Below are 26915 nucleotides of genomic sequence, written 5' to 3' on the forward strand. Positions count from 1 at the left end.
ATAAGGATAGGGTGGAGGTGTGGGTTTAAGTAAGGTGCTCTTTCCAAGGGCCGGTGCAGACTCGATGGACCGAATGGCCTCCTTCCGCACTGTAAATTCTATGATTCTATGAATGTAAGGGGGTGCTAGAGGAGGGGGGGGCAGAAGGGTGCGTGAATGGTGTATAAAGGGTGGGGGAATGAAGGGTGGGTATGAAGGGTAGGGGGGGTGAATAGGGGGTAATAAGGTTGGGGGGAGGAGGTAATAAGGGTGGTGGGTAAAGGGGATAATAAGGATGAGGGGTAAAGGGGGTTAAGAGTGGAGGGGTGAAGTGGAGTTAATAAGGGTAGGGGTGAAGGGGGATCATAAGGAAGGGATGAAGTGGGGTTAATAAGGGTGGAGAGGTAAAGGGGTATTAGGGTGGGGTGGTGAAGGTGGTAATAAGAACATAGAACATTACAGCGCAGTATAGGCCCTTCGGCCCTCGATGTTGCGCTGACCTGTGAAACCAATCTAAAGCCCATCTACACTTATCATCCATATGTTTATCCAATGACCATTTAAATGCCCTTAATGTTGGCGAGTCCACTACTGTTGCAAGCAGGGCATTCCACGCCGCTACTACTCTGAGTAAAGAACCTACCTCCTGTATCTATCTCCACTCAATTTAAAGATATGTCCCCTCGTGCTAGCCATCACCTGATGCACGATCAATTAGACTCGAAGACGAGGTTGTATCATAACTGAAGGCTTTGATAGACTAGATCTGTTCCCCAGCAGCTTCGGTACAGAATGAGGGCTGCTGGGACGGCACCTGTTCTTATACCCCGCCTGTCAGGGCGGAGCCACATACCAAACATCCAATGGTAAGCTGCTAGGCTTACCTGATGGTCTACAGCCTCCTGGGTACCGCAATACCTGATACTACCACATTCACCCCCTGTTAAAAAAGAGTCAGGCAGGGGTGGTGGCCAGTGGTTACAATTGCATTGAACATAGTATGATCAGATATGGAGGTACCGTGAGTATTTACAAGTGTGGAATATATAGTCAGTGTTCATGTACAGTTACAGTTACAGTGTAGCAATGAGTCGGTCGGGTAGCCTGGTCGTCCTCCTGGATCGTCTGAGCCTCTGTGGTGGTTTTGGTGGGGGTCCGGGCATCTGCGACTCCAGGAGCGTGGCTTCGTCGTCCATGGCAGCTTCGTCACCCCTAGGCGGTGCTGGTGGGGCAAATGGTTGACATGAGAGGGGGGTGCCTGTAGGGGGCATCGGTGGGTGGGATGGCCTAGGTAGGAGCGGCGGGAAGAACGACCCCCCAGTGAGGTGCTGTGGGGGAGCAATGGTTCGGGTGCGCATGGGGTTCCGGCGGGCGCCAGGTCCCGGAGGGAGACTGTATCTTGCCGACCGTCAGGGAACGCCACGTAGGCGTACTGGGGGTTAGCGTGCAGCAGGTGGACCCTCTCGACCAACGGGTCCGACTTGTGCGCCCGCACGTGCTTCCGAAGCAGGATGGGTCTGGATGTCGTTAGCCAGGTTGGGAGCGGGGTCCCGGAGGAGGACTTCCTGGGGAAGACAAGGAGACGTTCATGAGATGTCTGATTGGTAGTTGTACAGAGCAGCGACCGAATGCAGTGGAGGAACTCCGGGAGGACTTCCTGCCATCGGGAGACTGGGAGATTCCTGGACCGTAGGGCCAGTAGGACGGTCTTCCAGACCGTTCCGTTCTCCCTCTCTACCTGCCCGTTTTCCCGGGGGTTGTAACTGGTCGCCCCGCTTGAGGCAATGCCTTTGCTCAGCAGGAATTGACGCAGTTCGTCGCGCATAAAGGAGGACACCGTATCACTGTGTATGTACGCGGGGAACCCGAACAGTGTAAAGATACACTGGAGGGCCTTGATGACAGTGGTAGTGGTCATGTCGGGGCAGGGGATGGCGAACGGGAACCTGGAGTACTCGTCAATCACGTTCAGGAAGTACGTGTTGCGGTCGGTGGAGGGGAGGAGGCCTTTGAAGTCCATGCTGAGGGGTTCAAAGGGACGGGAAGCCTTTATCAGGTGCGCCCTCTCTGGCCGGTAGAAGTGCAGTTTGCACTCCGTGCAGATTTGGCAGTCCCTGGTGTCTGTCCTGACCTCCTCGATGGAGTAGGGCAGGTTGCGGGCCTTAATGAAGTGGAAAAAGCGAGTGACCCCCCGGGTGGCAGAGTTCCTCGTGGAGGGCTCGGAGGCGGTCCACTTGTGCGGTGGCACACGTGCCGCGGGACAAGGCATCGGGTGGCTCGTTTAGCTTCCCAGGACGGTACAAGATCTCGTAGTTGTAGGTGGAGAGTTCTATCCTCCACCGCAAGATCTTGTCGTTCTTTATCTTGCCCCGCTGTGCATTATCAAACATGAACGCTACCGGCCGTTGGTCAGTGAGGAGAGTGAATCTCCTGCCGGCCAGGTAATGCCTCCAGTGTCGCACAGCTTCTACTATGGCTTGAGCTTCCTTTTCGACCGAGGAATGGCGAATTTCTGAAGCATGGAGGGTACGGGAGAAGAAGGCCACGGGTCTGCCTGCTTGGTTGAGGGTGCCGGCCAGAGCTACGTCGGACGCATCGCTCTCAACCTGGAAGGGGAGGGACTCGTCGATGGCGCGCATCGTGGCCTTTGCAATGTCAGCTTTGATGCAGCAGAAGGCCTGGCGAGCCTCCATCGACAGGGGGAAGGTTGGGGACTGGATTAGGGGTCGGGCTTTGTCTGCGTAGTTGGGGACCCACTGTGCGTAACAGCTGAAAAACCCGAGGCAGCGCTTCAGGGCCTTGGGGCAGTGAGGAAGGGGGAACTCCATAAGGGGGCGCATGTGTTCAGGGTCGGGGCCTATAACTCCATTTCGCACTACGTAGCCGAGAATGGCTAGGCGGTCAGTGCTAAAGTCGCATTTATCCTTATTGTACGTTACGTTAAGGACTTTCGCGGTCTGGAGAAATTTTCGGAGGTTGGTGTCGTGGTCCTGCTGGTCATGGCCGCAGATGATGACGTTATCAAGATACGGGAACGTTGCGCGTAAGCCGTACCGGTCAACCATTCAGTCCATCTCGCGTTGGAAGACCGAGACCGCATTCCTACAGGGAACCCTTAAAAATTGGTAGAGCCGCCCATCTACTTCGAAGGCAGTGTACTTGCGGTCACTAGTGCGGAGGGGTAGCTGATGGTAGGCGGACCTGAGATCCACCGTGGAGAAGACCTTAAAATGCGCGATCCTGTTTACCAGGTCGGATATGCGGGGGAGAAGGTACGCGTCCAGCTGCGTAAACCTGTTGATGGTCTGACTGTAGTCAATGACCATCCTATGTTTCTCCCTGGTCTTTACCACCACTGCTTGAGCTCTCCAGGGACTGTTGCTAGCTTCAATGACCCCTTCCCTCAGTAGCCTTTGGACCTCTGACCTGATGAAGGTCCGGTCCTGGGCACTGTACCGTCTGCTCCTGGTGGCGACGGGTTTGCAATCCGGGGTGAGGTTCGCAAACAGTGAAGGCGGGTCGACCTTAAGGGTCGCAAGGCCGCAGACAGTAAGGGGGGCTATAGGGCCGCCGAATTTAGAAGTGAGGCTTTGCAAGTTACATTGGAAGTCCAACCCCAGGAGTGTAGCCGCGCAGAGGTGCGGCAGGACATAAAGGCGGAAATTGTTGAATTTCCTGCCTTGGACAGTGAGGTTTGCTAGGCAGGACCCTTTATCTCCACTGAGTGTGACCCGGAGGCCAGGGAGATTCTTTGGTTTACAGGGTGGGTAACAAATGAACAGCGCCTTACCGTGTCGGGGTGTCTAAAGCTCTCCATGCTCCCAGAGTCGATCAGGCAAGATGTCTTGTGGCCGTTGATGAAGATCGTCGTCGTTGCTGTTGCGAGTGTCCGAGGTCGATTTTGGTCCAGCGTCACCGAGGCCAGATGGAGCAGTTGTGGGCTGTGATTGGGCAGCATGTAGTCGGCTGTGCTGGGGGCCTGGGGCCCCATCCAAGATGGCGTCTCCCATGGATCGTACATGGTGGTCGGGGATGTACAAAATGGCGGCGGGGATGGACAAAATGGCGGCGCCCATCCGTCCAGCGTGGCGTCCGACGGGCAAGATGGCCGCGGCCGTGGGTCGGGCGTGGTCCTCGGATAGGGGATGGCGGTGAGTGCTGGCCGCCTGGGACCCGAAGGGACGGTTGCCACGGCGGTCCGGAGTCGTTGGAGACCGCAGCCATGGCTCGTACTTGGCAGACCCCCACAAAATGGCCCTTCTTGCCGCACCCTTTGCAGGTGGAGGTACGGGCTGGGCAGCGCTGGCGGGGGTGCTTCGCCTGCCCGCAGAAGAAACAACGGGGTCCAACGGAGCTAGCGGGCCATCTTACAGCACAGGCCTGCGGGGACACGGGGAAGGTCAGTGGGCCTGCCGCTGTGGGATGCCACGCAGCCCAGGGGGCCGCCGTGCGGTCGGGCACATAGGGCTGCGCGTTTCTGGAGGCAACATCCATGGACTCTGCCAGGACCCTTGCCTCTCTCAGTCCCAGGGTGTCCTTTTCTAAAAGTCTTTGTCGGATCTCTGAAGAGCTCATACCTGCTACGAATGCATCCCGGATTAGAAGTTCCGTGTGCTTGCTGCCCGAAACTTGCGGGCAGCCACAGTTTCTGCACAGCACCAGTAGCGCATGGTAGAAGTCCTCCAGCGATTCCCCGGGGCTTTGCCGTCTAGTTGCAAGCAGGTGACGTGCGTAGACCTGGTTTACAGGGCGTATATAATGTCCCTTTAACAGTTCGATCGCATCATCATAGTCCTCCGCCTCCTCGATGAGGGAGAAGATTCCAGGGCTTACTCTCGAGTGCAGGAGATGCAGTTTCTGTTCTCCTGAGGGGGTGCCTCCGGCCGTCTTGAGGTAGCCTTTAAAGCACGCCAGCCAGTGCTTAAAAATCGCAGCCGAGTTCTCCGCGTGGGGGCGGAGTTGTAGACACTCCGGCTTGATTCGGAGATCCATTCTTTCAGCTCAACAGTAGTCTATTAAATTGATGCACGATCAATTAGACTCGAAGACGAGGTTGTATCATAACTGAAGGCTTTAATAGACTAGATCTGTTCCCCAGCAGCTTCGGTACAGAATGAGGGCTGCCGGGACGGCACCTGTTCTTATACCCCGCCTGTCAGGGCGGAGCCACATACCAAACAGCCAATGGTAAGCTGCTAGGCTTACCCAATGGTCTACAGCCTCTCGAGTACCGCAATATCTGATACTACCACATCACCATCCGAGGAAAAAGGCTCTCACTGTCCACCCTATCTAATCCTCTGATCATCTTGTATGCCTCTATTAAGTCACCTCTTAACCTTCTTCTCTCTCATGAAAACAGCCTCAAGTCCCTCAGCCTTTCCTCATAAAATCTTTCCTCCATACCAGGCAACTTCCCATGTCCTCTGCACCCTTTCCAATGCTTCCACATCCTTCCTATAAGGGTGGGGGGAGGTGGTAATAAGGGTGGAGGGGGGGGGGGTGAAGGGGAATTAATAAGGGTGGGGGGGTGAAGGGGGATTAACAAGGGTGGGGGGTGAAGTGGGGTTAATAAGGGTGGGGGCATGAGGGGTGGTTAATAAGAGTGGGGGAATTAATAAGGGTGGGGTGAATCGGAGGTTATTAAGGTTGGGGTGTGAAAGGGTACTAAGGGGGTGGGGAAGGGGTAATAAGGGTGAGAGTGTGAAGGGGGTTATGGGGGTGGAGGATGAAGGGGAACTCAAAGAGGGGCAGCCTTAAAGGTGGTGAAGCCTCAGCGACTCAGTGGGGTATACTCATTTGGCGGAGAGAGGGTGATGCCCCAATGCCATCGAGGATGGATGGGGGTGGGGCCAATTGGTGTTGGTGGGGACAATTAGTGATGGGGTCGAGGGTTGGGGGTGTTGCCCACGTTAGTGGGGGTCGGGATGTCTATGGGTGGGGGGATCCTCAACCTAACTTTGAGATTTGGGTACCCTTTAAAAATGGCGTCCCAATCTCTGAGGAACTGGTCTTGCTGGCGTCTTTAGTTTCCCATTGGAGAAATTCTAAGTGTGCGGTTTTTCAGTGAGAATCTCCCCAAGCTCCAAAAATATTACTCAAGGTGTGATTTAACTAAATGGGAGTGCATTTAGCTGCGTGCTTCTTGGCGCTCGCAGCACCGAGGAACATGTGCTTTCTAATGTCATTCGGGTTAGATGGGGAAGTTCAGCGGGGAACGCGCAGCCAAGGCTGTGCATAGCTTCGTTGTCTACACTGAGCAGCTCCGCTCGCTGGAACTCCTCAGTGCAGTGAGATAGGGATTCTATTTTCAAATGGCGTCCCAATCTCTGGAGCCCCGACGCAATCCCTGACCGCGCCCCCCCCCGTCAAGTCCCACCTCACTATGATGTGGTCGCAATGATGGAGTCCCCAGGCAGCCCCTCCCCCCCCACCCGTAACCCGCAATACCCATGCAGGGCACCCTCAGCCCGATTGCTGCTGCATGAAAAATTCCAGATTAGCTCCGTGGGAGCATCAACTCTTCCACTCTGGCAGTGCCCTTGCCAGCTGGCAGTGACAGCCTGGGCACCTTGGCAATTCCAGGCTGGCACCCAGGTGCTAGTGCTATGGTGCCAGGCTGGCAGCAGCAGTGCCAGGGTACTATCCTGTCCAAAGAGCAAGTACCTGTGGGCCTCCGATCCCCTGGGAGGCCCCCACGAGTGCCATTCCATCTGGTCCCAATTTGAGGAGACCAGCACTGAACGGCATTTGCCCGAGGTCTCCAAGGCGAAGGGACTCATCCGTGAAACTGGCCCAAAATGACACTTAGGACACAATTTACACGAATGGGGAGAGAGTCTTGAAGTGCGCGATTAGGCGGGTGTTTCTCAGTGCTCTGAGTGCCGAGAAACATCCCATTATTGAATGCCGATCCATATAGATTGAAGCCCTCAGCATGAATTTCCCCGATTAGGCCGCACTTAGCCTCGTTTTCTGCTCCACTCGCCAGAACTCCTCAGTGCAGTGAGAGATCGGGATGCCATTTAAATCTCTCGAGCCTCCAAAGCGACCCCCAACCCTCCCCCAAACCTGAACTCACTATATGGGGGTCCCTGGCAACCCCTGGCAGCTCCCCCTCCCCCACCGGACACACCCCAATCACCACCGTGCAAATAAATGGCAGCATGGCACTTTGGCAGTGAATATGCAGATTTGCCAGAAAGTGATCTCGCCCACAATGGGCGATTCACATTGTCACAGTCTCATGACGCGTAGCGAGCTGGGTTGATCCCGGAAGTGGGATCTCATGGTATCTACTGGTCGCCATTCTGTTTTTCGGGCGATCGGTACAACCTGTCCCTAGTCATTCTTTGGGAGATTCACGGCGTGTAGTGTTTAAATGCAATTTCAATTTTTACTTTAAGAAAGTTGTGAGAATGTTGTACAACAGTTACTACAACATTGGTAATTACAGTGGACAATACGAAGACTGGTTTAATCATGTGGTAGAAAAACCAGAACTGACTTGTCAGCATTGGCTCAGTGGCAGAACTCTCATTTCTTAGTCAGTAGATTGTTGGCTCAAATCCTATTCCTTAGACATAAACACATCATTTAGTCTGATACATCATTGCAGTACTGAGGCATGCAGTACTGTTGGAGATGCCATCTTTGTGATGAGATGTCAAAGCAAAGACTTATAATGATAATCTTTTATTATCACAACTAGGCTTACATTAATACTGCAATAAAGTTACTGTTGGTTTGCCCTCTCAGCTGGGCTTAAAAGGTACGACTCAAATAAGAGAAAAAGATTTTTCTCGTTATCCTGACCAACATTTATCTCTCAATCAACACCTAAAATAGATAATCTGATGATTTATTTAATTGTGGGACCTTGCTGTACACAAATTGCCTGCTTGGTTTCTTACAACAGTGACCTTCAAAAGTACTTTCCTGGCTGTAAAGAAGGGTTACGAGACATTCTGAAGTTGTGAAATATCTGAAGTTGTGAAAGATGCTATGTAAATGCATGTTTGTTCTTTTATTTACCGTACAACATGACATCACAAAGCAAAATTGGGAAATGGCAAGAAAACGTTTCATTTGTTATAAATGTGTGAATTTCTGAAATATACTGTGCGGGATTCTCCGTCCCGCCGCATTGTAGCATTGTGGATAGCACAATTGCTTCGCAGCTCTAGAGTCTCAGGTTCGATTCCGGCTTGGGTTACTGTCAGTGCGGGGTCTGCACATCCTCCCAGTGTGTGCGTGGGTTTCCTCCGGGTGCTCCGGTTTCCTCCCACAGTCCAAAGACGTGCAGGTTAGGTGGATTGGTCATGATAAATTGCCCTTAGTGTCCAAAGTTGCCCTTAGTGTTGGGTGGGGTTACTGGGTTATGGGGAGAGGGTGGAGGTGTGGACCTTGGGTGGGGTGCTCTTTCCAAGAGCCGGTGCAGACTCGATGGGCCGAATGGCCTCCTTCTGCACTGTAAATTCTATGAAATCTTTAAACCTGTTTTTAGTGCGGTGTCCCCCCCGCTGGCAGAAGGATATTCCTTCCCGGCAGCCGGCCAATGGGGTTTCCCTTTGTGAGCACCCCACGCCATCTGGAAATCCGCAGGTGTGAGTGCGCTGCCGGTGAAACGGAGGATCCTGCCAATGGTGAATCCAGCCCATTATATTATGTGTATTGGGTAAGGGTTAAAGTTCTGGGTTAATGTGTGTATGACTGCTGCAGTAATCATTTTTCAAAAAGGCAGATGCTTTTCGGAGACAGGTGCAATTAAAAGTAAGATTGTAATTCATTCCAGCCATGGATATTGTTTGCTGAAGTTGTCCTAATGGACCTTTGTTTATATTAAGAGGGTTCCCTGGGGTGTGGTTAATTAGAGACAGTGTTTTGCTTAGTATGATGATGCTTAGCAGTTAATGGGAGGAGCCAGGGTCTGAAGCAGTTTCTGGAGTTTGAGTTTAGTTTTAGATTGGGATGTGAACAGACAAGAAGCTGTGCTCTCAATAGTGAGGTTAGATCTGTGTGTGGACAGACTAGCAGTTTCTTTCAAAACAGTTCAGCTAAAGATTTGACTGGGAATAGACCAGAAGCAGCTGATCTCAAGACAGTGAGTTGAAGAAGATTTTTACCTGTGAACAGAAGTTGTTTCTGAAAAGGCTGGCAGATTAAACAGTCGCTTCACAAAGGCAATAATATAGAAGCTGGTTCCTGAAGGATCTCTCTCACAGCAAGTATTCTGGAGTCTGCTAACTGGAGGGCAGCACGGTAGCATTGTGGATAGCACAATTGCTTCACAGCTCCAGGGTCCCAGGTTCGATTCCGGCTTGGGTCACTGTCTGTGCGGAGTCTGCACATCCTCCCCGTGTGCGTGGGTTTCCTCCGGGTGCTCCGGATTCCTCCCACAGTCCAAAGATGTGCAGGTTAGGTGGATTGTCCATGACAAATTGCCCTTCGTGTCCAAAACTGCCCTTAGTGTTGGGTGGGGCTACTGGGTTATGGGGATAGGGTGGAGGTGTGGACCTTGAGTAGGGTGCTCTTTCCAAGAGCCGGTGCAGACTCGATGGGCCAAATGGCCTCCTTCTGCACTGTAAATTCTATGATAATCTATGATTTTATTTAAAAGTGGATTTTGACCCTAGAAAGGTATTGTTTGAGTGGAGGTAAAGATAGTGGTGTGGATTCTTTCATTGTATTGATAAGCATTATTTCACTGCTAATTGAAAGCTATTTGTCTTTATGATGTTAAAGTTAGTAATACTGTGTTAGTCCAAAGACGTGCAGGTTAGGTGGTTTGGCCATGATAAATTGCCCTTAGTGATCAAAAAGGGGTTATTGGGTTACGGGGATAGGGTGGAAATGAGGGCTTAAGTGGGTCGGTGCAGACTCGATGGGCCGAATGGCCTCCTTCTGCACTGTATGTTCTATGTCCTATGTTCAATAGTTTTTCTTAATATACCATGCCCCTATTTGTGTGTAAAATCACTCCTGGAGTGAAGTATCCTTTCCTCGCAGTCTTCCAAATTAATTAAAATATTGGGATTTCTGTCCGGTATCTTAGCAACTGTTGGGGTCTGGTCCCGGATCATAATACATTTCCTTTTAATGTAAAGAATAGCACTCTTTAGGTGTGTGTTACAACATAGTAACTTAGAAACTCCTCCAGTTCTTCCTTTGCATTTTATAACATCTCAAATCCACATTGGCACAATCTTGCAACATATTCTAGATGATATATCATATATTGGTAACATGGCAGAAGAGTATGTATTTTTAAAAAATTCATTTACAGGATGTGGGTGTCACTGGTAAGGCCAGCATTTATTGCCCATCCCCAGTTGCCCTTCAGAAGGTGTTGGTGAGTTGCCTTCTTGAACCGTTACAGTCCTTCAGGTGTCGGTACACTCAGTGTGCTGTTAGGGATGGAGTTCCAGGATTTTGTCCCAGGGACAGCAAAGGAATGGCGATATATTTCCAAGTCAGGGTGGAGTGACTTGGAGGGGAACCTCCAGGTGGTGGGGTTCCCAGGTTTCTGCTGCTCTTATCCTTCTAGATGGCAGTGACTGTGGGTTTGGGAGGTGTTGTCTAAGGAAGCTTGGTGAGTTACTGCAGTGCATCTTGTACATGGTATACACGGCTGCCACTGTGCATTAGTGGTGAACGGTTTGAATGTTTGTGAAAGGGGGAGCAATCAATTGGGCTGCTTTTGTCCTGGATGGTGTCGAGCTTCTTGAGTGCTGTTGGAGCTGCACTCATCCAGGCAAGCGGAGAGTATTCCATTACAAACCTGACTTGTGCCTCGTAGATGATTGACAGGCTTTGGAGGCTCAGGAGGTGAGTTACTTGCCATAGGATTCCTAGCCTTTGACCTACCCTGGTAGCCACAGTATTAATATGGCTAGTCCAGTTCAGTTTCTGATCAATAGTAACCCCCAGGATGTTGATTGTGGGGGATTCAGCGATGGTAATGCCATTGAATGTCATGGGGAGATGGTTAGATCCTCTCTTGTAGGAGATGGTCATTGCCTGACTCTTGTGTGGCACGAATGTAACTTGCCACTTGTCAGCCCAAGCCTGGAGATTGTCCAGGTCTTGCTGCATTTGGACACGGACTGCTTCGTTATCGGAGTTGCAAATGGTGTTGTACATTGTGCTGTCATCTACGAACATCCCACTTCTGATCTTACGATGGAAGGGAGGTCACTGATGAAGCAGCTGAAGATGGTTGGACCATCGACACCACCCTGAGGAACTCCTGTAGTGATGTCCTGGAGCTGAGATGATTGACCTCCAATCACCACAACTATCTTCCTTTGTGCCAGGTATGATTCCAACCAGCGGAGAGTTTCCCCCGATTCCCATTGACTCCAGTTTAGCAGGAAAAGTGTACATATGGGTGTGCGATTTTGTACTCAAGGAGCTTCCCTCGTTCCCTCAACTGCCAAAGTATACTCAACTGGATAAGTTGCCAACTCAGGATGAGGTGGGGAAGGGAAGATTGCAGATATTTATGGGTGATTGTTGGAAATGGAGAGGGCACCAGTGGAGGAGATAAGGCAGAAATGGGAGGAGGAGCTGAGGATAGAGCTTTGGGGGTTTGCGGGACTAGGGGGGCCTGGAGTGAATTTATGCACCAGGCAAATTCGACATCCTGTGCCAGGATGATATAATTTAAGGTGGTGCACAGGGCCCATAAGACTCGGGCTAACATGAATGGGTTCTTCCCTGAGGTTGAGGACAAATGCGAGAGGTGTGCAAGGGGCCCCCTTCTCTGCCCATGACCACGCTCAGTCTCCATGTTCACATGCTTTGGTCTTGCCCGAAGTTGGGGGATTCTGGGCATTAATTTTTGAGAATAGTCAGAGATTTTGGGGGTGAGGATGGTGCTATGTCCATTGGTGGCTATTTTCAGGGTTTCAGAGCTGCTGAGGCTACTGGAAGGGAAGAAGAGCGAATGTTGTGGCCTTCGCCATTCTGATTGTCCGGCAGTGAATCCTACTGGGATCAAGATGGGCGGCGCCGACACCTAGGTTGGAGGATATGGCTAGAGAAGGTTAAGTTTGCTCTTAGAGAGTCAGAAGAAGGATTCTATGTAAGATGGAGACTCTGTCTTTATCCAAGGATCTGTTCGTTGCCAGCAGGTGTGGTAGAGGAGGCGGTGTCAGCTAAGGGAAGGAAATCCGACGTGGGTATCCGACCCCGGGGGGGGGGGGGGGTCCCACGGTGTCCTGGCCCGCGATCGGGGCCTACCGATCGGTGGGCGGGCTAGTTCCGTGGGGGCCTATGTTCCTCTGTGCCGGGCCTCTGTAGGGAGCTGCCATATTGCCTGGGGGCCAGCGCGGGGACGGGAACCCACGCGCATGCGCGGACTCGCGCCAGCCGTAGTGAACCGGCTTTCGGGTGCCGGAGCTGCGGACACCACTCCTGAGCCGTACTAGCCCCCTAGGAAGGGTGGATACCTGTCACTTGTGGTCTGTTGATGCTGGAGTGGCTCGTGCCGCTTTTCACGCCGTCGTCAATACTTGGCTGCAGGATTAGAGAATCCCGGCCCTTATGTCTGGAAAAAATGTGTTTTCATTTTTGAAGTATACATCGGGACAGAATGCTCACACACATGGCTCAAACATGGACAAAAGCACTGAATGCCAGAAATGAGGCGAGAGTGACTGCCCTTGACATCAAGGCAGCATTTGACCGAGAAATGCTCAGTCTCCAATTTTGCCACGTCGCTATCCCCCCGTCCCCTCCCTTCTCCCCTATCCCTCCCCAGTTCACCCCCTCGCAAACCTGGCCACCCCTCGCGGTCTCCCACCCAACTCACCTCCGTTTACCAGCATTACCTTCCAGCGTGGCAGCTCCTTTCCGAAGGCCCCCCTACACCCCTCCACGTCTCTTCTCTCCCGCCCCCCCCTATATTTTGTGGCGCTCATTCCTTCCACACCTTCTAGCAGACCCACAATTCGTAGGTTCTACTGCCTGGACCTGTTCTCCTGCTCCTTGACCTTCACTCTCAGCGACTTGCATAGGTCCCCCAAGATCCCCACCTCCGCCTCTAGGGACACGATTCAATTGCTCGTCGGACACCACCTTCGCCACCTCGCCTGTCGTCGCCTCTTGTGCCTCAAGGCACTTCTCTACATTGTCCATTGATCCTCACAGAAGTGCTACTGCTCCCTCAATGGCCTTTGACCAGGTGCCATGCATCTCCTTCCTTTGCTGGCAAAATTTTGTCTTTGATGAAGTCCAAAAACTGCTCCATCTAGGGTTTTCCACGAGCGACGACCCTTCCCCCTCCGCCATTCTCGCAATTGTTGCCGCGCCACAGGTCCCCTCCAATTCCTTAGCCACGGCTTTAACTTTTTTTTGCTGGGTCTGGTTGCCAGTAGACATGTCAATCTAGGAGAAAACCTCTCCCTCTACATCCCCTTTCCTGTCGGAGCTACTCCACTAACGGGTATAAAGGGCCCAAAAGGACGCCTTTGAGCTGGAACTGCACTGTGTGCGACCACTCACTCCATGGCCGCCATCTGAAGTCCGAAGAGGATTTTATCCTTGGTTCAGCCAATATGGCCATATTCTCTCGTTGGATCCCTCCCCACTAAACAGAGCAAGGGGAGATGGGAAAGTGAGCTGGGTCTTGTACTTACTAGTGAGGCTTGGAGGGAGGCCATTTGCAGGGTCAGCGCCATGTCATCATGTGACCGGTTGAGCCTAATCCAGCTCAAGGTATTACACAGAGCGCACTTGACCAAGGCAACGATGAGTACGTTTTTTCCAAATGCTGAGGATAGATGTGATCGCTGTTCATTTGCCCCAGCTAACCGTACGCAAATGTTTTGGTCCTCCTCCAAACTCGCCAGCTTCTGGGCTTCCTTTTTTCGTACTATGCCAGAGATAATCCGGGTAGACTTAAACCCATGTCCACCAGTAGCCATATTTAGGATTTTAGATTCACCCGCGTTTCACTCTGGAGTAGAGGCAGATGTTGTCGCCTTTGCGTCACTGATAGCCCGGAGGCGAATATTGATCAGTTGGGGATCTCCCACTCCACCCAATGCCACTGCCTGGTTGGGCGACTTATTGTCATTCCTATACTTGGTGAAAATCAAATTCACCATTAGGGGGTCAAGTGGAGAGGTTTTACCTGAGATGGAACCATTTATTTCCCTTTTTTAAAGATCTAGGCAGTGTCAGCTGTGAGGGAGCTTCGGTATAACGTTTAAGTTAATTACGTGTTTTTTGTTTTATATTTGCTTGTAATTTCTTGCACTCTTCCATTCTCCTTGGTATTTTTTTAGTTTATTATGTAAAACTTCATTTTTTTTAAAAGAATACCTTCACACAATAGACTACAGCTGTCCAAGGCAGCTCACCATGGTCTAACCAAGGGCAATTAAAGATGGACACTTAAGTGCTTGACTTGTGAGCGCCAACCACACCCCATGGCTGAATGAAATAAAGGAAATGTACAGAAGAATGAAAGGCACAAAAGGTCTCAATAATAATTACAGTGAACCCAATGATTCTATTAATAAAGCAACATTTCGTCTGGCCTCAGGAGTTCAGACACGATTCCCATTCCAAGTGTCAACTTGGCACAGTGGATTTCATTGCTGAATTAAATGTTTGCGGATTCATGCTCCAATCCATGATTTGTACCCAGTTATTTAGGCAGTGCTGATGAAATGCTGGATTACCATACCGCAATTCTTCAGATGACACATTAAACTGTTGGTCCACTGGTTTAGTTGAATGTTTGGCATTTGAAATATGCCACAAGAGTTAGAAAAAGCTATTGAAATAGGGATAGACATATTTCTGCAATCTCAAGCTTGCTTACATGCCAGTTGCTCCTATCCTGTGGAAAAGGTATTTGTCATCATTGTTAGTTGAGGAGGTGCAAGTTAAGAGTTAACCCTAACTGGAGAACATTTACATCTTAACACTTAAACACTGAGCCACAGCTTCATCGGCTGGGACATTAACAATCACTGCTGGAGTAAATTGAACTGGAATGATCTGATGACTAATCAATCATTGTGTACAAGTGGCACAATGTGGCATTCTGCAAAAATTTGAGATTATCCATGAAACAGAACCACATTGCCAAAATAAAATTTACATCTGCAATTTACATCTTGCCTTGCTAGCCCAAGTAATTTCAACACAGCATGAAGGTAGGCATCCTTTAAATCAGTATTAACCAACTAGTCTTTTGGGAATACCATATCCGCGTTCCTATTTTGATTATTTCCCTGCAGGGGAATATTCTCTGTCTCGAGATCCAAGATGAGACAGAATCCGTTTTTAAAAATAAGTCTATTTTACATTTGAAGCAGATAATAAAGTCTAGTCACAAACCGCAATTTAACGTGCAAAAGAGTCCACATTTGGCGCATGTAGCGGGGTATTTCTCAGCGCCTTTAGTGCCAAAAATGGTCCCATTAACAAATGTTTTTATGGTATCGGTCGGGAGCCTCGTACAGGAGATCGAGGCACCATTTTTAAATGCCGCCTGATTTATCAACCTCCTTGAACACCCCACTGCGACCTTCGGAACCCTCACTACCCTAACCTACCTCTTAGGGTGTCCTCGGGCCCCCCTTACCCCACCTCATAAGGGCAGGGCACTCCCAGGCCCGATCCCTGGCACAGGCAACCTGGCACCTTGGCACTGCCAGCCTCGCGGGATTTAACGGCCTCATCGCGTACAAGGCCGTCCAATTACACTCACAGTGTTGTTTAAACAATTTCAAAGACAAGGAGGATCCTATGGAGGCACAGGATAGAATCAGTAATTTAAAACAATCTGAGATAAGGTTTAGTATTTGTTAGTCTGGACACACGATGAAAATTGCCAAGCCAAGACAAAACACAAAAATCAAAAATATCTATTGGCCAGATATCATAAAGATGTAATAGTGGCACATCTGACCCAGTAAGTATAAATATCTTCACCATGGGTGGTGCAGGTTTTTTACTGATGAACCACAAAAAAAGATGCACAATGAATTGTCCAGAAGTCAAACTCTAGACCTTAGTAAGATACTGAGGAATGAAGACTCTTGGCTGAGCTCTTTTTCAGTCATACGGACGACATTTTAACTTGGTTTCTCTCTCCACAGATGCTGCCAGACATGCTGAGATTTTCTTGCATTTTCTGTTTTTACTCCTGACACTTCAATGTCTAAGGCCAAAATATTAAATTTCTGGACTACCCTGGTAACGAAACATAACATAGAATTTACAGTGCAGAAGGAGTCCATTCGGCCCATCGAGTCTACACCGGCCCTTGGAAAAAGCACCCCAAAAGCCCACGCCTCCATCCTTTCCCCGTAACCCCACCTTACCTTTTGGACACTAAGGGGCAATTTATCATGGCCAATCCACCTAACCTGCATGTCTTTGGATGACTGGGGAGGAAACCGGAGCGCCAAGAGGAATCCCACGTAGACACGGGGAGAAAGTGCAAACTCCACATAGTCACCTGAGGCAGGAATTGAACCCGGTTCCCTGGAGCTTTGAGGCAGCATTGCTAACCACTGTGCCACCGTGCCGCCCAGAAGGCCTCATGGCTTTTTAAAAATAAACTTAAGAGTACCCAATTACGTTTTTCTAATTAAGGGGCAATTTAGCATGGCCAATCAACCTCCCCTGCACATCTTTGGGTCGTGTGGGCGAAACCCACGCAAACACGGGGAGAATGTGCAAACTCCACACGGACAGTGACCCGGAGCCATGATCGATCCTGGGCCACCGTGTTGCCCTAGAAAGTCTCATGGTTATGCAGAATTTGTGTTTTCATATCTCGCTCCAGCTGTTCATCTTGGCCAGATTGAGGCTTCTATCTCCCCATTGGGAAAAGGCATAGCCAAGCAGGAGAAGCTATGTTGAACCAGAAAATCTCATCAGTCTGAGGCAGCATAGCTGAAGCATTTGCAGTAGAATGTAGAGTTGCAGGAAGTACATCAAAAAGGGGTAGAAAATATTGTTCTGCCTTACAACCCAATGTAGAGGGAAAAACGGAACACATTTTGGAGCCCTTTGGATGCATCAGCTTTAGATCCAGTGAGAATGAAAAAAATCACCAGAAATCTCAGAGAATTGTATCTGCAAGTTATGTGGCATAATTGCACAGTTGCATCAAAGAATTTCCTAAATTTTATGCCGAAGACCATGGAAATATTGAACCCAGATTGCTTCAATCCACACAATTCTGTCTTTGCCAACAAGATAGAGCTAGGTGTTGTCCAGATTGTGGTGATCAGACACCAGCTTGGAGAACTGATTCTGGAATTTATCACTTTGCACTTATTTCTGGAAAAAGAAAGTGTGGCGTTGAAGTGCACTGAATACTGGGTGTGCCCTTCCCATCATGCCATCTGCTCACAAAACAGCTAGCATGGGGAGTCTTTGCATGTGGACAGAACCAGCCAAAACTGGATGCATCTGTCAGGATCTCTCAAGAAATGTTCACCTAGATACACATGGAAGTCTTGCAAAGAGGATGGCATAATGGAAAGGGCATGCCCAGATTTCTGTACTAATAATTAGTGCCAGAAAAATATATTAGATATCATGCCGGGCAAACAACAAAATCTTCCACTTCAAATGGTTGATATTATTACAAACACCATCAAGTTAAAAATTTAAAGCACTATAGGTTGTTACAGCATAGGAGTAAGTCATTTGGCCCATCAAATCTTCATTATTTTTCATATAAGCCTCAATTGCAAAAGCTAGCCCATCAGACTACAGGGGTTATCAAAGCCAAGCTCAATTTTGCTCTCAACCAATAATCCCCCAGCAGGGGTCACGAAGTAGTGAGCACAGAATATACTCCCACCCACCCCCAGACCAGATGTGTTTTTGGCTGGCGGGACGGGGCATGTAAAATATGATGGGTGGCTAGCCCACTGCCTTCCCACCCACCCCATACCTGGTCGCCATATTGCGGCAGCAGGCAGGAGCTGAAATCAATAGCCTGCCTGCCAATTTAGTTTAACAAGCCAATTAACCCAAATATTACACTGCTTGTGCGGTTAGTGTGGGCAGGTGGGGGAGAGTGGGGTGTTTGCCCCTTCACCATCTGGAGCGAAAAATAAGGAAGGAGGTAGTGCATTTTTTATGGGGGTACCCTGTGCTTATCAGGGGCATCCCCCCCGCCCCCCCAAAAAGATGATATAACCACCCTCCCACTTTGTGCTGTCTCCCTGCCTGGTCTCCAAAACCCCGTCCCACCGTCCTCCCTCGAGGGCCTGATCCTTTCCTGCCCTAAAAGCCCGAACTTAACAGTCCAGGATCCATTGCTCTTCTTCCTGTGGTGTTGCCTGCAGGCTTAGCTGTGCCTACTACTCATTCCTGCTGACCAATCAGACTGGCGAGTAACATGCATCCTTGTAAAATTCAACCCACAGATTCGAGCAACTCATACTCAAGCCAGTCTATCTCCCAAAGTCTGCAGCACCAGTGTTATTCTCCACATGAACATCTAGTGTAATCCCATTCTCTCACTTGACCCTCAAACTCTAATATTGTTTCTTCCAATTAGCCCCCTCCTGAAAGAGTTGATGGATTCAGATTCCACAGTTTGCAGTTGAAAATTCTACTTTCATACCATCTTCTGTAAACAATTGTTGTAGCTTTTCCTTACATTTCTTTAGTGATGTTTGTAAATGTGTGCCCGCTCATCACCATCTTGCTGTCCTCACTTTTATCTTATTACCCTTCATAATCTTCAAGACCTCCACCAGATCACCCTTTAACCATTTCAATTCTAATGCATAAAGCCTCAAGTTTGCAGAACACATTTGAAATCAGCCTCCTCATTGCCATAGTAATGTAAGACTAAGAAACATGCATGTTGCATGGCAATGTATGCATGTAGAAAGCAATGAAATTAAATAGATGACTTTGTAAGTTGCTCAATGAGATTTAAAAAAAACACAATAAGACATTAAGACTATCAAATTCAAATTAAAGTGCTTCGCTTTAGTCAGAAATAGTAAATATAAAGAATGTTTTAGGAAAACAGAATAAGAACTTTTCTTGTTCAAATAGTTTGCTTTGACAGCTTCAGAATTAACTGACATTAGCTACAGAACATACAATTCCTTCTCAACTCGGTAGCTGTTGAAGCAACAAGTTTTGTGCAGCTCATCCTAAAATATTACCTCTGTGATAATGAAGAAGTCATCGCCTGGTTCACCCTGGACCACAATTTTCTCCCCATCTTCAAACTGGACAGGTTCCAGTGCATCAGCTACTGTCAAACGCTCCCATTTGTCCAATGATTCTACAAAGTGCAAAAAAACCTCATCATTTACAATGGTTAATGTATCTTGTAGATATATTTCTTATGTTCATTCACTGCACGTTTTTGTCATTTTACTGTTTTGGATGAAGGGTGGGTTGTGTGGGCTGGAGAGGATAGGTGAACTACGTATCACGTTCAATAGACTGACTTTAAAGAATTGTTATATGTTCAATTTTCAGGTGGCACGGTGGCACACAGCTGCCTCACGGCGCTGAGGACCCGAGTTCAATCCCGGCTCAGGGTCACTGTCCATGTGGAGTTTGCACATTCTCCCTGTGTCTGCATAGGTCTCACCCCCACAACCCAAAGATGTGCAGGGTAGGTGGATTGGCCACGCTAAATTGCCCCTTAATTGGAAACAAAAGGAATGGGTAATCTAAATTTATTTTTAAAATGTTCAATTTTCTTCAATTATAGTTTTTGCCGATGTAACAACAATCATCCCACTTCAAAGCACGTAATTCAAAGTTTGAGTAGTAGTTTAGAACATTAGAGAGGTGTGATACAGCATTATGTAAATGCAAATTTCTTTCATCTGTGCTTAATGAATAAACACTGCACTTACTGAAAGGGAAATTCACGACTGAAGCCTAAAAAGAGAGGATAAATGTAAAAAAAGACGAAGCTTATGTTAAATGCTGAGGAATCAATAGTGCAGAAAATTTAGAGGGACGAAATTTAAAAGGATATTAAGCAAGCAAAAACTGGGTATTAAAAAAATATTACGTCGGAGACATGGATAGAGCAGGGACAGGAATGGATGTTGCAGGTTCCGGGGTTTAGGTGTTTTAGTAAGCTCAGAGAAGGAGGCAAAAGAGGGGGAGGTGTGGCGCTGCTAGTCAAGAGCAGTATTACGGTGGCAGAGAGGATGCTAGATGGGGACTCTTCTTCCGAGGTAGTATGGGCTGAAGTTAGAAACAGGAAAGGAGAGGTCACCCTGTTGGGAGTTTTTTATAGGCCTCCTAATAGTTCTAGGGATGTAGAGGAAAGGATGGCAAAGATGATTCTGGATAAGAGCGAAAGTAACAGGGTAGTTATTATGGGAGACTTTAACTTTCCAAATATTGACTGGAAAAGATATAGTTCGAGTACAATAGATGGGTCGTTTTTTGTACAATGTGTGCAGGAGGGTTTCCTGAAACAATATGTTGACAGGCCAACAAGAGGCAAGGCCACGTTGGATTTGGTTTTGGGTAATGACCCAGGCCAGGTGTTGGATTTGGAGGTAGGAGAGCACTTTGGGGACAGTGACCACAATTCGGTGACGTTTACGTTAATGATGGAAAGGGATAAGTATACACCGCAGGGCAAGAGTTATAGCTGGGGGAAGGGAAATTATGATGCCATTAGACATGACTTGGGGGGGTTAAGGTGGAGAAGTAGGCTGCAAGTGTTGGGTACACTGGATAAGTGGGGCTTGTTCAAGGATCAGCTACTGCGTGTTCTTGATAAGTATGTACCGGTCAGGCAGGGAGGAAGGCGTCGAGCGAGGGAACCGTGGTTTACCAAGGAAGTGGAATCTCTTGTTAAGAGGAAGAAGGAGGCCTATGTGAAGATGAGGTGTGAAGTTTCGGTTGGGGCGATGGATAGTTACAAGGTAGCGAGGAAGGATCTAAAGAGAGAGCTAAGACGAGCAAGGAGGGGACATGAGAAGTATTTGGCAGGAAGGATCAAGGAAAACCCAAAAGCTTTCTATAGGTATGTCAGGAATAAGCGAATGACTAGGGAAAGAGTAGGACCAGTCAAGGACAGGGATGGGAAATTGTGTGTGGAGTCTGAAGAGATAGGCGAGATACTAAATGAATATTTTTCGTCAGTATTCACTCAGGAAAAAGATAATGTTGTGGAGGAGAATGCTGAGCCCCAGGCTAATAGAATAGATGGCATTGAGGTACGTAGGGAAGAGGTGTTGGCAATTCTGGACAGGCTGAAAATAGATAAGTCCCCGGGACCTGATGGGATTTATCCTAGGATTCTCTGAGAGGCCAGGGAAGAGATTGCTGGACCTTTGGCTTTGATTTTTATGTCATCATTGGCTACAGGAATAGTGCCAGAGGACTGGAGGACAGCAAATGTGGTCCCTTTGTTCAAAAAGGGGAGCAGAGACAACCCCGGCAACTATAGACCGGTGAGCCACACGTCTGTAGTGGGTAAAGTCTTGGAGGGGATTATAAGAGACAAGATTTATAATCATCTAGATAGGAATAATATGATCAGGGATAGTCAGCATGGCTTTGTGAAGGGTAGGTCATGCCTCACAAACCTTATTGAGTTCTTTGAGAAGGTGACTGAACAGGTAGATGAGGGTAGAGCAGTTGATGTGGTGTATATGGATTTCAGCAAAGCGTTTGATAAGGTTCCCCACGGTAGGCTATTGCAGAAAATACGGAGGCTGGGGATTGAGGGTGATTTAGAGATGTGGATCAGAAATTGGCTAGCTGAAAGAAGACAGAGGGTGGTGGTTGATGGGAAATGTTCAGAATGGAGTACAGTCACAAGTGGAGTACCACAAGGATCTGTTCTGGGGCCGTTGCTGTTTGTCATTTTTATCAATGACCTAGAGGAAGGCGCAGAAGGATGGGTGAGTAAATTTGCAGACGATACTAAAGTCGGTGGTGTTGTCGATAGTGTGGAAGGATGTAGCAGGTTACAGAGGGATATAGATAAGCTGCAGAGCTGGGCTGAGAGGTGGAAAATGGAGTTTAATGTAAAGAAGTGTGAGGTGATTCACTTTGGAAGGAATAAAAGGAATGCGGAATATTTGGCTAATGGTAAAGTTCTTGGAAGTGTGGATGAGCAGAGGGATCTAGGTGTCCATGTACATAGATCCCTGAAAGTTACCACCCAGGTTGATAGGGTTGTGAAGAAGGCCTATGGAGTGTTGGCCTTTATTGGTAGAGGGATTGAGTTCCGGAGTCGGGAGGTCATGTTGCAGCTGTACAGAACTCTGGTACGGCCGCATTTGGAGTATTGCGTACAGTTCTGGTCACCGCATTATAGGAAGGACGTGGAGGCTTTGGAGCGGGTGCAGAGGAGATTTACCAGGATGTTGCCTGGTATGGAGGGAAAATCTTATGAGGAAAGGCTGATGGACTTGAGGTTGTTTTCGTTGGAGAGAAGAAGGTTAAGAGGAGACTTAATAGAGGCATACAAAATGATCAGGGGGTTGGATAGGGTGGACAGTGAGAGCCTTCTCCCGCGGATGGAAATGGCTGGCACGAGGGGACATTTAAACTGAGGGGTAATAGATATAGGACAGAGGTCAGAGGTAGGTTCTTTACGCAAAGAGTAGTGAGGCCGTGGAATGCCCTACCTGCTACAGTAGTGAACTCGCCAACATTGAGGGCATTTAAAAGTTTATTGGATAAACATATGGATGATAATGGCATAGTGTAGGTTAGATGGCTTTTGTTTCGGTGCAACATCGTGGGCCGAAGGGCCTGTACTGCGCTGTATTGTTATAAAAAATTTTTTTTTTTAATTATCAAGTAAAATCAAGCCTGGTCCCAGGGGAGCTCTGGGTGAATGCAGAGGAGAAAGAAAGAAGGTTTAAGGAAGTTTGGTAAAAGTTGTTTTTTTCTGTCCTGAATCTGAATAAGTCAGATTGATGAAGGACAGGAGGGTGAAGGGAGAGAGAGGAGAAAAGAAAGAAGATAAATAACAATAAGCCGCTAAAGGATGCAAAGAGCAGCGTCGAAGAAAGGAGGAAACGCGGGTTCGCCGCCGAAGGAGAAGACAAGCAAACGTGTTGACAGGATGGGGGAAGCCGGACTGCAAGGCGGGGCTGCACTACTTACGGTGGAGAAGATGACCGAGGTGATGGCGGTGGAGCTGGAAAAACAGTTTGTGAGGCACATGGAGGCCTTGAGGAAAGAGATGGCGGTCGTGTTGAGGTCACTGGTGGAGGAGGCAATCGGCCCGATGAGGGTGGAGGTGGCATAGGCATCGGCCGAGGTGAGAGAGCAGGGCGAGAAGATGAAGGAGGTGGAGGAGGCAGTGTCACGACACAGCGACCAGGTCACCTCGACTGCGGAGGGTGGTGGAGGTTAACAGAGGACTCCGAGCAAAGCTGGAAGACTTGGAAAACTGCTCAAGGCGGCACAATTTGAGAATTGTGGGCTTGCCCGAAGGGACAGAGGGCCCAAGGCCAACGCAATACTTCGCTAAGAAGTTGGCGGAGCTGATGGGGGAGGGTGAGAGCCCCACCCTGTACGAGCTAGACCGAACTCATTGGTCATTAAGGCCGAAGCCCAAAGTGAACGAGCCACCAAGGGCAGTAATTATCTGCTTCCATAAGTTTTGCATGGAGAAGGTATTAAGCTGGGCGAAGCAGAAGCGTGAAGTGCTGTGGGATGGTACTGTGGTTCGGATTTACCAGGTCTTGACGGTGGAGTTGGCAAAAAGACGAGCGGCGTTTGGGCGAGTGAAGGCGGCTTTGTCCAAGAAGGGGGTGTGATTTGGTGTGGTGTACCCGGCGAAGTTGAGAGTAACATACAACGCCAAAGACTTTTATTTTGAGACAGCGGAGGCATTCGTGAGGGCAGAAGGCTTGGGACAGACGTGAAGAGCGGAACTGGAAGAGAGACTGTGGACTGTGTTTGAACGGCTGGAGAATGTATAAATGTTACAACTTTCTTTTTACTGATTTGTATTGAAATTTACTTCTCTTTGCATTGTTACAGAGTTCAAGTTAATGGCATTCTGTGTTACGACAGTTAAATGATATGTTAAGTGATTGTAGGGGTTGGATTGTTGGGTTTGTTTCGGTGTTTCTTTCTCTGGGACTGGTGGAAGGGGGCGAGAGGTCTTGGCGGGGGGAGCCACCCGCGCTAGCTAACTAAAGTCAGTTAGTGAACAGGGGTGAGGTGAGAGGAGGGCTGCGGACGGGTTGGAGCCTGGATAGCAGGCTTCAATGGGCCTACGAGGTGAGCCGGGGGGGATGGATGTTGGGCGATGTTTTTGTAGGAGGGGCTCTTGGGAGGGGGGGGGGGAAAGGGGTTCAATGTTAACAATGGACAGGGGCGGGTCAGGCTTATGGGGCAGCGCCCGGTGGTATGGTGATGGTGGATAAGAAAGGTGGGGGGGGGGTGAGAGACCCCCAGCAAGGATAGTCACGTGGAACGTGAGAGGGCTAGGAGGTCCGGTCAAGAGGTCAAGGGTGCTTGCACATCTTAAAAGTTTGAAAGCCGATGTAGCAATGCTGCAGGAGACTCACTTGAGGGTGAAGGACCAGGTGAGACTTAAAAAGGGCTGGGTTAGCCAAGTGTTTCACTCCGGATTTGATGGAAGGGCTCGAGGGGTAGCGATGTTGGTCAGCAAAAGGGTACGCTTCCAGATGGAGAAGGTGGTGGCAGATCAGGGGGGTAGATCTGTGATTGTGGCAGGGGCGCTGGAGGGGAGATTAGTGGCGCTGTTAAATGTATACGGTCCCAATTGGGACGATGTGGGATTCATGAGGAAGGTGTTTGGGGCTATTCCAGACTTAGACACGCATGAGCTGATGGTGGGGGGGGGGGGGGGGGGGGGGACAGGAACTTGGTGCAGGAGCCAAGGTTGGACAGATCACGGCCGCGCTCGTTGGTCCCATCAGGGGTGGCGAAGGCGCTGGCTGGGCTAATGGTGGAAATGGGAGGGGTGGACCCTTGGAGGTTCCTGCACCCAAGGGAACGGGAGTACTCGTTTTTCTCAGCGGTCCATAGGGTATACTCGCGGATCGACTTTTTTGTGGTGGGGAAGGCTTTGCTGGCTGGAGTCAAGGGGTCGGAATACTCTGCAATTGCAGTGTCAGATCATGGTCCACATTGGGTGGATATGGTGCTGGAGAAGGGGGTAGCGCAGAGACCGGGGTGGAAACTGGATGTTGGACTTTTGGGGAACCAAGTGTTCTGTGAGAAAATTGAAAAGGTAATCAAGGAATATGTAGATTTCAATTGTACGGGTGAGGTGTCGAAGGCAGTCGTCTGGGAGGCTCTAAAGGCGGTGGTGAGGGATGAGGTAACTTTGTTTAAGGCCAGGGTGGATAAAGAGGAGAGGTTGGAGCGGCAGAGGGTAATAGATGAGATGTTGGAGGTAGATAGGAGGTTCGCAGAGGATGGCAACCCGGCGAAGCTGGAAAAGAGGAAGGAACTACAGGCGAGCTTCGACCGACTGTCCACCAGGAAGGCGGTGCGCCAACTGAGACGAGCAAGGGGTGCAGTTTATGAACATGGAGATGAGGCGTATGTTAGGTCAGTTCCGGAAGGGGGCAGCGGCAAGGGAAATTCTTCAGGTGAGGGATAGAGCAGGGAAGTTGGTGGTGGCTCCAGTGCTGATTAACAAAGTTTTTGAGGAGTTTTATGAGAGGTTGTACAAGTCAGAGCCACCCAGGGGAGACCGTGAGTTGCAGGAATTTCTAGATGGGTTGGAGTACCCGAGGCTAGGGGAGGGAGACAGGGCGACATTAGAAGGAGCAATAGTGGAGCAGGAGATAAAGGATGCGATTGGGAAGATGCAGTCAGGGAAGGTGGCAGGGCCGGATGGGTTTCCGGTGGAATATTATAAAAAATTCAAGGATAGGTTGGCACCCCTGATTGTGGGGATGTTTGAGGAGGCGATAGGGAAGGGGGTGTTGCTGCAAACCTTGGGGAAGGCATCGATTTCACTGTTGCTAAAAAAAGATAAGGATCCGACGGAGTGTGGGTCGTATCGGCCCATATCACTTCTGAATGTGGACGCAAAAGTGTTGGCGAAGGTACTGGCGGGTAGGCTGGAGGAGTGCCTCCCGAAGGTGATAGGGGAGGATCAGACGTGGTTCGTGAAAGGGAGGCAGCGGTTTTCGAACGTTAGGAGGGTTTTGAACGTTGTTATGGCACCGGCGGAAGGGAAGGAAACAGAGGTAGTTGTGGCATTGGACGCCGAGAAGGCGTTTGATCAGGTAGAATGGGGGGACCTGATGGCAGTGCTTGTGCGGTTTGGGATTGGACCAAGGTTTGTGAACTGGGTAAAGCTATTATATAAGGAGCCGAAGGCGAGTGTCCGCACAAATAATATCAGTTCGAGATACTTTTCTCTCCACCGTGGGACGAGACAGGGATGTCCTATGTCCCCCCTGCTGTTTGCACTTGCGATTGTGCCGTTGGCCATCGCATTCGGGAGCATGGAAAGGAATAGTGCGGGGGGGGATAGAGCATAGGGTGTCCTTATATGCCGACGACTTGCTGTTGTATGTGTCGGAACCGAGTGCGTCGATAGGAGGAATATTGGAGCTACTGCAGGTATTTGGGTCTTTCTCGGGCTACAAGCTGAACCTGGACAAGAGTGAGTATTTTGTGGTGTCTCGGCCGGGGGTGGGGGGGCTGCCATTCCGTTGGGCAGGGACTCATTTTAGGTATCTGGGGGTGCAGGTTGCCCGGGAGTGGGGGAGGCTTCGCAGGTACAACATCACTAGTTTGGTGGGGAGAGTGAAAGCCGATCTGGCAAGGTGGGATGGCCTTCCTCTGTCACTGGCGGGTCGGGTACAGGCGGTTAAAATGAATGTGTTGCCGCGATTCCTGTTTATTTTTCAATGCCCACCGATTTTCCTGCCAAAGTCTTTTTTCAGGAAGATTGAGGGAAGGATTACCTCATTCATATGGGGAGGGAAGGTGGC

At 49.4% G+C, this 26915-nt stretch overlaps 1 protein-coding gene across 3 annotated transcripts in view; it reads right to left on the reverse strand.

The window, feature by feature from the left end:
- The window catches only part of prkar1b (protein kinase, cAMP-dependent, regulatory, type I, beta), a 375815-nt gene that overhangs the window by 63256 nt on the left and 285644 nt on the right, over positions 1-26915 (reverse strand). For all 3 annotated transcript variants that reach the window (XM_072481561.1, XM_072481563.1, XM_072481564.1), the window contains one exon: positions 19146-19267. In XM_072481561.1, coding sequence (XP_072337662.1) covers positions 19146-19267 — 122 coding nt within the window. The remainder of the gene's footprint in view (positions 1-19145; positions 19268-26915) is intronic.

Source organism: Scyliorhinus torazame, chromosome 17 (assembly GCF_047496885.1).
Source record: "Scyliorhinus torazame isolate Kashiwa2021f chromosome 17, sScyTor2.1, whole genome shotgun sequence".
NCBI classification, from domain to species: Eukaryota; Metazoa; Chordata; class Chondrichthyes; order Carcharhiniformes; family Scyliorhinidae; genus Scyliorhinus; species Scyliorhinus torazame.